Source organism: Epinephelus lanceolatus, chromosome 6 (genome assembly GCF_041903045.1).
Source record: "Epinephelus lanceolatus isolate andai-2023 chromosome 6, ASM4190304v1, whole genome shotgun sequence".
Classification (NCBI taxonomy): Eukaryota; Metazoa; Chordata; class Actinopteri; order Perciformes; family Serranidae; genus Epinephelus; species Epinephelus lanceolatus.
The window spans coordinates 32,768,414-32,782,552 of NC_135739.1; the positions used below are offsets into that span (position 1 = coordinate 32,768,414).

Consider the following 14,139-nt stretch of genomic DNA (forward strand, 5'->3'; position numbering starts at 1 on the left):
ACTTGGGATTCATTTGTTCATTAATTTCTATCTAGAATAAACTTTTAAGTGTGACAGCTCTGCCATTACCAGGAAGTTACAGTTATTACTCAACTGTTAATGTGTGGTTTGGTTTTGATTTTCAAGCTTAGGAGGAACTTTTCCCACAAGTGTTGTCACGTCCTTGACCTTTGTGGAATAAATATTCCTCATACAGGTCACCCTCTGACAGATGGAGAAAACTGGAGCAAAATAGAGCAGCATGCCAACTTGCTCCAGACCTTCTTGCTGAAGGACGTAAAATGCACCGCATGTCAGAAGACGGCGCAACCAACAGAACATGTCACTGTCAATAATTAAATGACTAAAAGAGATAGTGCCTTAACTTATGTGTCTTTTTATGTTGTAATTCATGTGTGTCTTGCTCATTTATACTTTCTATTGTGTCCACCCTTTAAGGACTCGTCTATTTAATTCAAAGATGCCTCTCTGTAATTTGAAAATACGCAGGAAATGAACCACAAACCTGCTTGCACAAGTTTAACAGGTGCCGTTAACACCAAAGCATAAGCAGACTCTCAGACCTCCACAGTATTAACTGTACCACTTCAATAGTGTGTCTGAGTGTGATATAAAAATATAATGTGACAGTGGGCCAGCATGCACAATACAAGGGCCCCAAAACTGAAGCAGCTGAATAGAATTCAGCCATCAATCATTTTAAGTTTACTCAGGTTTTTCCATTCATTCATCACCTGTCTGTACATCAAATGCGATCAATTAAGAGATTTCACAGTCTCGACTCTAGGGAGGTGTGTCTGTAAAAAAATATATATCTATCATTTCTATAAACATGGATAAACGGACAGCTTGTGTTGCCATCAAGAGACTGGCAGGGTTTCTAAAGGTATCAAAGCACTTACATTTAATGCTTTTAAAGACCTTTACAGGACAATTTTTATTTGGTTATTAGAGTGTGTTAGGTTACAGGTAAGTGGAAGTCTAAAATGCAGGTTCAGAGGTAGGTTTAAAGATTTGTATCATTAAAAATGTGAACTTTTACACAGAAGAGCTTGACTCATTCTGTCAAAATGAAATTAAGGTAGATGAATGAAATTGTGCCAATCAAAACCTCACAAATTCATATTTAAGGTTATTTAATGACTTTTATGACCTAATATTTTTTAATTCCCAGTCATTTTAAGCTTTTTTAAGGACACCCTGTGATTCACGCTGTCTCTGACACCTCATATGGAATGCCAGCTGAGAGTGGTATCTTTTTTTTTAGTCTGTGTAATAATGTGGTGGCTGTAAGTTAAATACAGAAATGACATGAGAAGGTGTACATACAATAAAAGTTTATTACCAGATAAATTAAGTTGTATTAACTTGGTCTGCCAACCCTGGTGGCTGCATTATTAGATGTCCTGCACGAGTCCACAAACATCACCAAACATCTGTGACAGCAGCTCCTGGCTGACATACGGAGCCACGTCACCTGGAAGGACCAGGAGAAGGAAGACTGGCACTGGGGACAGTGCTGCGGTGATGTCACACGCCTCGTTTGACCTATCAGCTCCTACTGAAAGAAGGCACTGATCTGCCAAATATATTGAAGTACAGTTGCATTCATTCTTATTCACAAAAGACCTTTGCAAGACTCACATTCTAGTGAAAATCAGTTGGATATGTGCCTATCCTCACGGTTTGATGTTGTACTTTCTATACAAACACATCTCTTATTGATTCGTTTATTGTGAAGTTGAAATTAGATCAGTTTTGTTCACTACAATAATTCATTGATGAACTTCAGGGATAATACAGGCCAATCCCAAATGTCAGAGCGTAAGTAAAAACAAAAAACAAACAAAAAAAAAAACATAACAAAAATGGCTTCTTGTTGTTGTCCACATTCACACTTGTCCAGAATCATATATGTTCAGATCACGTTGATAACAGAGACGGTTCTGCTGCCGTTCTCTGTGTCCTCTTCATCACTTCTTCATTATCAAACTGAAACACAAAAGGTAAGACAGATGGAAGGTCATCAGGCTGTTTGTTGCTGTAGCTGTACATGCATATATCTACGTATTTCTTTCTTCTTCAGTGCCTCTGAACTGTCATTAGAACAAGATAAGAACAAAGTGTTTGTGTATGAATGAATTTGGAACTTCATAGTAAATATATACCAAAAACAAAGGCAAAATTTATGTTCTTTTCACCATAAAATATCTTTATGCCTTGCCAAATTTACTAAGAATCTTTCTAGATTAACGTTTTTGGGCACAGCTTTTTATTGATTGTATTTATTCATTGATTGATTGACTGTATTAATATCTTGTTTTTAAATTTAGAGGCTTTAATGTGCTCTTGGAACGTATGACTTTGTGTGTTAGTGTAACTATTGAGGCATCATGTATTTCACGTGTCATCTGACCTGTGTATCTTTTGTTACTTTGCATGAGCGACCAAACCACTTTCCTCTTTACGGATTATCATAAAAAACTACTTGATTATTAGCCATTTACCACAAGTTTGTGCAATTCATAAAGTCTTGTTCAAGGTGGAACACTGAAGTATGAGATGTTAGGTATGGGAATACATAAATGTTTTTGCATGAGGCCCATTGAGATGCTGTCATCTCCACAATAACTAAAACCCAAGATATGGTTGGAAGCTCGACACTTTTGATGAGTGTCACTTGACATAAATGACCTACTTTAGACAGAAAAAAAGTGTTTCTCGACACTTTTCTTTCGTGTCCCATGCCTGGAGAATCTTGTTATGTTGCAGACAACATCATATTTTGTCGCGCAATGGGATTGGTGGTGTTTATATCATTGCCATGGAGATCGTACTTTTAAATCCACACCGACTCTGACATGCATTCAGTGTCTCTGTCCACAGATCAGCCGTCTGTCAGCAGCAGCTCCTGCGAAGCTAAGAGGACAGCGGGTGGCCCAATACACATCTATGGGCCAGCCAGACTGCCTTCACCAGGCTGACTGACAGCAGACATTTACTGAACCAAAATTATTTTTCATGTCAGCTCCACGGGAAGAAATCAAAGTGTTCTTATTTATTTATTCATTGATTTTATTGCCCAGCCTGCTGTAGTGAGTGAGGGGAATCTGCAGCTCACAGACTGGAACTGATCAATCAATATACATACATACTGTTAATAAATCAAAAACACATATAAAGCAGGATACATGTGTAATATTTAACAGCTGTCTGTGCAGTTTATGCTTCACTTAACGCGTCAGAAGTCTTGGACCGTTCAAAAACACAGGGGATCTCTGGTTACCACCGAGACAACTCAAACCTTTCATGGAAGCATAAATTGAAAACATCACTCTGCTCTTTAATTTCTGATGAGTGATTCCCTTTAAAATGTCGAGCACCGAACCACAAATCAGCCTTCAGCGAATTTCATCTACTGAATGTAAGACTTGTATTTATGTGCCTAAAATATGCAAAAAGGCTTCATTATGCTTTGAATCAGTGGAGGTGCAGCGTCCATATTTGGCAGATTAGCTTTAACTGACATGACATATTACTTTTTCCTGACAGATTCAAAATAACTTATAAAGAACCAGTGATTACTGTTTTTGTGTGTGCATAGGTGTGTAACAAAAAGTGTGTATGCAAACCTACTTCTTAAAAAATGCCTCGTCTTGTAGGTTCAGGACCAAACTGTCGGCATTTAGGTACACCTTGTTCTGAGATGATGACACCTGGAAGCAGACACAACAGCCATCAGCATTCATCACCACTAATGCTGGGACAAATTACCTTTTTAGCTGCTTATTCTGGGATCATCATATAATATTCAAACAGGGTTTAAATCATTTGTGTTTCAATTAAAATCACATTAAATCAAAGTGTAATAGAGGGATGGAGTTACAGCTACAGGAGATGAGCACAGGTACTGACCGTCTTTGCGATGTTCTGTGCGGCTCTGATTCTCCTCAGCTTCAGGTAACCGGGGTTCTTAGTCACTGCTAGACCCAGCTGACACACACACACACACACACACACACACACACACACACAAAGGTTTTATTTAGTCAACATACTGCCTTTCAAACAACATGACCCGAACATAATGCAAAGCAGACAATGACGTGGATCTATCTATCAATAGTCTTCACAGTCAATAACGCCTGTCTGACGTCAAGTTTACATCAAAACACAAACTTCACTTCATTTCCCAGTAGGACAAAACTCGGAGGTGGAGCACTACTGTTTCCATGGTAACAGTGAAAACCAGGTTACCATTCTGGCAGCTTCCGCCTCTCCCTCAGCCTGGATAATCTTCTGTCTCTGATCCTGTTTCGCTTTCTCCACATAGAACTGGGCTCTCTGGGCCTCTTGCTGGGCTACACACACACACAGACACACACACAGACACACACACACTTACTGATAACGTTCGTCTTAGTACAAATTCAATGAATTTCAAGAGGTCTTCAAAAAGCCTCAGAGTGAAGCATCATAAATAGAAACATTTCTACAAAGAAAACTTTAACAAATATTCTGCCCCTTTTTGTGAGTCACTGGGCACTACTCTTAATTTACCTTTTCGTTTCAGACTTTACATGAGAATCAAAAACTTTCCCTTTTATTGTCTCTGTCTGAGTATTTTGACACTCAGTGCCTTCAGATGGAGCAGTGCTCTTTGGGTTATTCTTTTGCTTACCATTGATATCATGTACTCAGTGTTTCTGGAGAAAAGTTCACCTCAAAGACAAATGTTCATGATGTACCTCACGAGAATCACCAGGTAGCAGCTACATGTGCTGTTGTGCACACAGTGACCAAGACATGTGTATGTGATCATCTTTTGGCTCAATTAGACAGAAGCAGCAATACTGAAGCTGAGTAAGTCATTAAACAGGAACCCTGTGGTACACTGAGCCTTACCAACTTGCTTGGCCTCCACAGCAGCTGTGTACTGGGAACTGAAGCTCAGCTCAGTGATGGCCACGTCATCAAGAATGATGTTGAAGTCTTTGGCTCTCTCAAACAGCTCCCTGCGCACCAACAGGGACACCTAGACCACAACACAGTTCCACCTCTTAACTAACAATATCACACAGGTATGGACCAGACTGGACTGGTATTGTGTTGAAACTGTATATTCGGAGGAGCTTGGGCACCTGACACAGTCTAAAAGAAACTGAACTAACTGCAGCAGGCAGTGCTGAAACAACTGATTATTACATTAGATTTACTAAAATATATTTCAGGATAAAACAAACAGCGCAGACCCTCATCATCACAGCAGAGTATACAGAGATGTGAGGCTGTGGTGGCAACAGTACCTGTGCTCTCTGTGTGATGAGCTGCGAGGCGTTAAACTTTGCCACTACAGACTTGAGGACCTCGTTGACAATGGAGGGCAGCACTCTCTCATCGTAGTCCTTCCCCAGCTGTTGGTACATTGTTGGCAGGTTGGACGCCAGGGGTCTGGACAACACTCGCACTGCTATGTTCACCATCTGCAGATCTACACACAGACATTAGACACAGAGATTAGATATTGTACAGAAATTCAAGTTATATCTGTTATATGATGCAGTTTAACTTGTTTAAATGAAGGCCTGGCTCCACATGCTCCAGCTGTGTCTCATGTGATTAATACGATACCAACTGTTCACCTGTGATCGCTTTCAAATTTACATATCAGTGCCCTCTTCTTCTTTACGCCCAAAACTTTTACATCAAGATGTTGTCTTCATTGTTTTTCATTCTAAACATGCACCAAATCAACAATATCAACAAAACTAAGGGCAAGCTCATAAGGATATGCAAAAATATATTAAATTTATAAACAAACATGCTTCTGTATTGTATTTTTAGGAGTGGGGAAAAAAATGATTGTTAAATGCATCCTGATTCTCTCATGAAAAATTATGTCTCGATGCAGAAAGGAAAATTAAAACACAATTAGACATTATGAAAACAATGTTCCTCAACTTAAAATTGAAAAAAATTTAGTGATTTAACAATTTATGATCCACACTATCATCAAAAGATCCAGGGAATTCAGAGAAATCTCTGCAACCTGATAACCTACAGTGAATGCCTATGACTTTTGACCCCTAAGGCAGCACTGCATTAAAAACCAACATGATTGTATAAAGAATATTACTACACTGGCTCGGGAACATTTTGGAGAAAGACTTTCAGTAAACAGCTTGTTGCTGCATCTACAAATGCATGTAAGACTTTATGTTAAGTGAAAGCCATATATCAAAAACATCCAGAGGTGGCGCCGACTTCTCTGAGCCTGAGCTCATCTGAGATGGACTGACACAAAGTGGAAAAATGTGCTGTGGTCTGACAGGTCCACATTTCAGATTGTTTTTGGAAATCATGGATGTCGTGTCCTCTGGGCTAAAGAGGAAAAGGACCATCCAGACTGTTACCTGTTCAAAGTTAAAAAATCATCATCTGTGATATATGGAGGTGTATTACTGCCCATGGCATCATGGTAACTTCCACATATGTGAAGGCCCCATGAATGCTGAAAGGTACATACAGGTTTTGGAGCAACATGCCATCCAGATGACGTCTGGGACGTCCCTGTTTATTCCAGTATGACAATGCCAAGCCACATGATACACGTGTTATAACAACGTGGCTTCATTGTAAAAGAGTGCAGGTACTAGACTGACCTGCCTGCAGTCCAGACCTGACTCCCATAGAAAATGCGTGGCGCATTATGAAGTGCAAAACATAACAGAGACTCCTGACTGTTGAGCAAGTGAAGTCGTATATTAAGCAATAACGGGAAAGAATTTCACTCTCAAAACTTCAGCAATTAGTGTCCGCAGTTCCTTCACATTTACTGAATGTTGTTAAAAGAAAAGGTGATGTCACACAGTGGTTAATGTGTCCCTGTCAATACTTTTTTGGAACTTGTTAAAAGTGCCAAATTCAGAATGAGTGTATATTTACAAAAAACAATAAAATTTGAACATTAAATATCTTGTCTTTGTACTCCGTGCAACTGAATATAGGACAAAGGGATTTACAAATCATTGCATTCAGTTTTTATTTACATTTAACACAGTGTCCGAACTCTTTTGGAATCAGGGTTGTACTTATACTGAAGTAATCATAAAAATCAAAAGCACCAGCTGAGTGTTTGTGTGTGTGTGTCACCTTTGCTGCCAGTCAAAGAGGAGATCTTCCTTGGTTTGGCTCTGATATCATAGATGATAGGGTACTGGATCCATGGGATCCTGCAACACAGACACTTATGTTATGGCACAGGAAGCACTAGTAAAATGATGTGTTTCAGGTCTGGTCGACTTCAATTTCCCTGAGCCTTACAAATGTACCAGCTACTAACAAGCCGCAATATAACATGAATGCCTAGATTGCAATGATAAAACTTAGGATTAATCCCTGTGAGCTCAACAGTAACTTCACTTGTCCTCCACATATGTTGTGGGGACAGCCCACTCTGGTCCTCTTCTCGGGACGCCATAATGCACTACACTCTGCATTGGTTTCAGTTTACCGATGTCAACAAATAGACGTAGATGGAAACTAAACCATAATACTTCTAGGAGGAATTATTGTCTATTATGGTCTGTGTTTGCAGCACATCACTCTCATACATTAGTCAATCAATCACAAATGACAGCCTGTGAGTGCCTGTGAAACTAAATAAAGCCATGACAGACAACACACTGACCAGTACACATAAAGAAACATCCTACCTGAAATGCAGCCCCTCAGCCAGAACTGTGTCCATCTGCATCCCTCCAATCCTGTTGAAGATGACGGCTCTGTGACCACCCTCCACTGCACGCACACACACACACACACACACACACACACACACACTATGTGATTAAAATGCAAGGGTACACGTTGAGAAAGATTAAACATAGTTTTATGTTTCAACATGCTGCTATTATGAAAAATATAATCAGATTGAACCACATGTAACATCCAGCACATCGTCTAGTCATCCTACATTCCTGGTAGTTTGTGTGGAGTATCGCTGCCACCTGGGGACATGAACCATCTGCCTGGGTCTGTCACATACTGAGAGCTTGGTACAAGTGTGTGTTTACCTGTGAAGGTAGCTTCTTTAACGCCATATACCAGAGCACCAGCTCCAATCAGCAGCTTCAGTCCTAATCCTGCCCCTCTGCCACCAGATGAAGACATCCGACCTGCCAGATCCCTCAGGTGCTGGAGGAAGCGCTACAAGTTTTCAGTATGTGCATGTGTGTGGATGAGAAAGTGACAGACAGACAGTGAGAATAAGATTAGTCTTGTCCTTGCCAAAATGTTTGAATTTTTAAAGTAGTGCTGAAATGATTGGTTAAAACAGATTGATCAATTGTGGGAAAATCAATGGTTTTCAATTTTAATAATCATTTAGTCAAACAAAAACACAGAAAATGATTCTTTAGGTCCAGTTTGTCCAACATGAACATGAACTGATGACATCTGACATCAGCAAAGGCATGCAGTCGCAAGAGGTTCCCACTGCTGAATCAAACGGGATCAGATTCCTTAAGGAGGCTTCAGGATAAGAGAGTATCTCCGGAATCTGAGCCAAGTCCTCAACGAGGGCACGTCTCAAGCCCGTTGTAGACGGGAGGTTGCAGACTTTAAAAAAAACAAAAACGTTTTCCTTCACTTTCCTGTTCCATTTTAACCTACTGCAGTAACTGTTTTGATTAAAGGGGAACTTTACCTATTTTCAAAATTCATACACTTTATACCTATGGCCTAAAATAGTCCAAAAAATATTAGTAAAATATTAGTAAATATTAAAAACTCTCTGCTGTGTGCTAAAACTCAACTGTGTGATGTCCTAGGCTATAAAGTCTGGAGCTGCTCCATAGACAATGAATTGGCAAAGATGTTATAGGTAACATTGAGAGCACCCAGGGGAATGTTCAGAGTGTATGGGTACATTTTCTGTTTAAGAACTGAGAACACTACAACAAAGTAAAGCTCATTTAGGTATATAGAAAAAGAAAACAAACAATCTGTGGGTCCACAAAGTCAGTCTCCCATGCATCGTCCATGGAGCAGCTACAGACTTTATACCCTATGACAGCACAAGTTTGACACTTACTTCTCTGGTTTCTGACTTTGAGAGAGAGAAGCTAATGTTCAAAAATATTGATTGAATTTTCCAAGACCATGAAAATAACATACTGGAATTCTTAATTTAGGTGGTGCTCCATTTTAACTATGGGTGCTTCTCATTTTCTCAGTTAAAAAAAACCCAATCAATCATGTATTCGTGTGTAGGGGACAGGGATTTATGTTTATGCAGTACAGATGTGTATGCATAGATGTCTATGTGTGTATATACTGTATATGCAAGTACTGCTGTTCCTTTAGGGCTAACTTAAACGAATTTAATGTCTTCTTGCTACTCAGGTGACAGAAGCTGGACTGGTCCGCATCATGGCAGATGTCTCTCTTATTTATGTCGCAGAAATGTGGTTCAAATCAGGTAATCATACTACCAAGTTTAGATTTAGATTATATTACTGGATCTGTGGTAACTTTAGCTCTGATTGTTGAAGGAAGCATACGCTTCTTTTCATTGTCCCACTGAACCTAACATGGATAACAATATTATAGTCAGTGAAAGGAAGAGTCTTTAAAAACATCTGAATTAAAGACAGGTTTCTATGAGGCTGAAAATCCTTGTGTGCCAGGAGTATATTTTGATGATATATATTTATACAATTTCCACTTTCAACATAGGTATTACTACATTATTTATACAAAATGACAAGATATACTCATTATAACCTGGGTTACTACATGATGAACTGATCAACAGAATATTGATAAATACAGATAAAACTACTAAACAAATAATAACAGCATTGCTGGCTTTCAGTGTCTAACCAGGAACTTTGCAACCTAAAGGATCTGTTCACAATATAAATACAGAATACATGTTTTTAATGAATGTGCAGATGCTTGTCAAACTGTGTATTTAGACGGAAATATGATGAAATATTTCCCAATCACTCCGCTGTAGTGACAATAGTAATTCTGAACCCTTATTATTATCTGGGCAGTATATCACATCACCTGTACAGATATAAACCGCAGGGCATGTAGAGCTGTTAGCACCTGCAGACTGACTGCTGATCAGCTTTGCCGTCGCTCCAGGGGACTGATTTATCTGATTTATTTATTAGATCCCCATTAGCTGCTGGAACTTAACAGCAGCTACTCTTCCTGGGGTCTCACCAAGTTCATCAACCAAAAATGCATAAGATACATTTACATTCATAGTCACAAACAAACACGACACAAAACACCTGCTCAAACCTAATCCAATAATACGGTTTTTCCTTAAAACTCATAACATTACTTTCTGAGACCAGAAAAAATGGTAATTCATTCCATGCCACCATTGCTCTGTAATGCATTGTTTTCTGTTTTAAATTAGTTCGACATAGGGGTAACAAAAACTGACCCTCAGACGACTGTCGAGTAAAATGATAGTGTGTGTCTGAAAAAAATGCTAAAGTCCTGTACAATATTTCTGGTGTTTTTGTTGTTATTATGTTTTTGATAAGACATATTAGTGAATATTGCACCCTGCATTTTACACTTAACCAAGCTAAACGATCATTCATTGTACTTACATTTGTTTGGTATGGGCATTGAAGGACTAAACGAGCCGCTTTATTTTGGGCTACCTGTAACCTATTCAAATTACTTCCTGATGTACTGGACCAAATTACAGAACAATAGTCTAACACCAGTACCTGCACCACTTGCTTCAATAAACAATTAGACATAAATTTTCTGCAGTGTTTAATCACCGCCATACCTCTACCCATTCTTTGCACTATTTGATCTATTTGGTTGTTCCAGGACATTAGACTATCTACAGTAATTCCTAATAGTTTTACCTCGGTTACTTGTTCTATCTCTGTATCACCCATGGATATGCGAAGCTTAGGTGCTTCTCTTAATGAATGTTTCAAACCTAAAACTATACATTTGGTTTTCCCCCTATTTAGGACCAGTTTATTTCTTATCATCCATTTTTCTGTTAACTCTAATTCCTTATTTAAAATCTTAGTCAATTCATCAGTTGTATATGCTGATGTGTAAATTGTCGAGTCATCAGCATACATCACAACAGTGGTATGATTCAAAATCAGAGGAAAATCATTAATAAATATTGAAAACAAAAGCGGCCCTAAAGAACTTCCTTGTGGCACCCCACAACTCACAGCTCTCAGCTCAGAATAACTACCATTATAGTATACAGTACATTTCCTATCAGTCAAATAACTTTTAACCCACGCGACAGCAGATGGCTCAAAACCATAACAGCGCAGCTTATTCAATAACACATGGTGATCAAGAACATCAAATGCTGCGCTCAGATCTAGTAATACAGAACCAACAATTTTTTTATCATCAATTTCCTTCATCCAGTCGTCTGTCATCTGAGCGAGTGCTGTAGCCGTGGAGTGTCCTTTTTGTATGCATGTTGATATACTGTATTCAACTCATTTTTACAAAAATAACTTTGAATTTGATCATATATTATTCGCTCCATTATTTTACTGAGGGCAGGTAATATACTAATTGGTCTACTATTCTTGCCCGAAAATGATTCTCTACTATTTTTTGGTAATGGTAAAATCTTGGCTACTTTCCATTCAGAAGGACAAACACATGTTTTTAAACTCAAATTAATGACAGCTTAATTGAATGGATGTCTCAGTCCAGGTCCAATGTCTCCCTCACAGGGACAGTGGACATTATAAAAACCCAAGGCTGTGACTCAGGGCTCACCGGTGTAGGCTAACCTTACACCTGTGCCAGCTGAATGAATAACGTTAAGTAAAGGCCTATGAAACCACTTCCATTCAGTCTGTTTATATCAGTTACATGATGTTAGCTAGCTGTTAGCTACCAACAGTCCAGTCAGGTCTGGTCATTAACGGTTTGTGAAGTTTAGCAGTGCAGGAGCTAACTTAGCACAGCAGTCACCTCACGTTACCCTGATGCGACATGCTAACTGTTGTGGTGCTGTCCACTAACCGCAGGCTGGTTAACGTTAACTCACTAACACACCATTAAGTTAGCAGCTTCAGTAACGTTAGCAGATAAACATGTCTCTCAGCACCAGATAAAACTCATTCATTTAAAACATTTAGGACTTAAAACACTTACGTTGGGCTCCTTGTTCGCCATGCTGCTGTACGTCAGACTCCAAGGTCGAGACAGTCCCCCTTCCTCGTGGGCCGCAAAGTCTGCTGGGACATGTAGTTCGACAGTATGGGAACACCTTTTTCAGTAGAATAATAAGTCATCACAATCACAATCTTCTTCAGCTATTATAGGTTCTCTCCATTGGCATATTAAACTTTATTAGGAACACTTGATTAAGATCAGCTTTGACTATATAAAAATATATTTTTAAATTGTATACATCTTGTTTGCCACACTAAAATAAGGTCCAATCTACAGCACAGAGCAGTAACACGGGCTCCCATTGGTCAGCCATAATTTTCAGTGGTGTGAGCATTGTTATATATAAAGGTTTACTGTATATAGAATGTAGGGTATATTAAGGTTTGCCATATATACTTGATATAAAGCTTTACTGTATATACAGTGTGTAAAGGTTTACTGTTTATGATGGTTTATTTTATATATATTCCATAAAGTTTTACTGTACATACTGAATGAGACATTACTGTATATACAGTATATGAGTTTGTATATATAAAAGTTTCTTGTATGTGAAGTTTCACTGTATATATATATATACATATATATACATACACACACACACACACACACATATATATATATGTATATATATGTGTGTACAGTGAAACTTCACATACAAGAAACTTTTATATACACAAACTCATATACTGTGTGTATATATATATACATATATATATATATATATATATATATATATATAATGGTTTTAGTGTATATACTGTATATATGTTAACTGTATATAAAGGCTTACTGTATAACTACCATATAAAGGTTTAGTGTATACACTGTAAAAAAAGGTTTTACTGTATATGTACTGTAGCCTGTACAAACATTTGCTGTGTATAAGGTTTACAGTATAGATATTGTATATAAAGATATAAAAGTATATCTTGTAAAAGGTTTACTGTACTGTTATATATACAGGTTTAGCATATATAAAAGTTTACTGTATAACTACTTTATTTAGGTTTAGGTTTTACCGTATATAAAGATTTACAATATTATATACTCTACTACTCTTGGGTTTACTATATATAAAGGTTTACTGTATATTTATACGTTATATAAAGGTTTATAGTATTATATATACTCTATATAACGAGTTTACTGTATATAAATGTTGTATATGTATATACTGTATATAGGTTTACTATATACAAGGTTTTACTGTATATATATATATGCCATATAAAGGCTTACAGTATTATACATACTCTATATAACAGGCTTACTGTATAAATCAAGGTTTACTGTATAACTACTGTATATAGGTTTACTATATACAAGGTTTTACTGTATATATATATGCCATATAAAGGCTTACAGTATTATATATACTCTATATAACAGGCTTACTGTATAAATCAAGGTTTACTGTATAACTACTGTATATAGGTTTACTATATATAAGGTTTTACTGTATATACATATATATATATATATATATATATATATATATATATATATATATATATATATATGCCATATAAAGGCTTACAGTATATACTCTATATAACAGGCTTACTGTATAAATCAAGGTTTACTGTATAACTACTGTATATAGGTTTACTATATACAAGGTTTTACTGTGTGTGTGTATATATATATATATATATATATATATATATATATATATATATATATATATATATATATGCCATATAAAGGCTTATAGTATTATATATACTCTATATAACAGGCTTACTGTATAAATCAAGGTTTACTGTATAACTACTGTATATAGGTTTACTATATATTTATACGCTATATAAAGGTTTATAGAATTATAAATTTTCTATATAATGGGTTTACTGTATATAAAGGTTTACTGTATAACTACTGCATATAAAGTCTTAGTGTATATACTGTATATAGGTTTACTATATATAA

The 14,139-nt window shown here is 37.2% G+C and overlaps 1 protein-coding gene across 1 annotated transcript; it reads right to left on the reverse strand.

Moving 5' to 3' along the window:
* Window positions 1-1,322: 1,322 nt before the first annotated feature.
* On the reverse strand, window positions 1,323-12,265 carry LOC117253318 (prohibitin-2). The gene is made up of 10 exons (XM_033620673.2): window positions 12,187-12,265; window positions 8,076-8,208; window positions 7,716-7,800; window positions 7,153-7,232; window positions 5,307-5,491; window positions 4,906-5,035; window positions 4,258-4,361; window positions 3,916-3,993; window positions 3,637-3,716; window positions 1,323-1,992 (listed from the first exon to the last, which is right to left on the reverse strand). Exons 1-10 carry the CDS (start codon window positions 12,205-12,207, stop codon window positions 1,974-1,976), a joined length of 915 nt encoding a protein of 304 aa, XP_033476564.1. The 5' UTR covers window positions 12,208-12,265; the 3' UTR covers window positions 1,323-1,973.
* Between the last annotated feature and the right edge of the window lie 1,874 nt (window positions 12,266-14,139).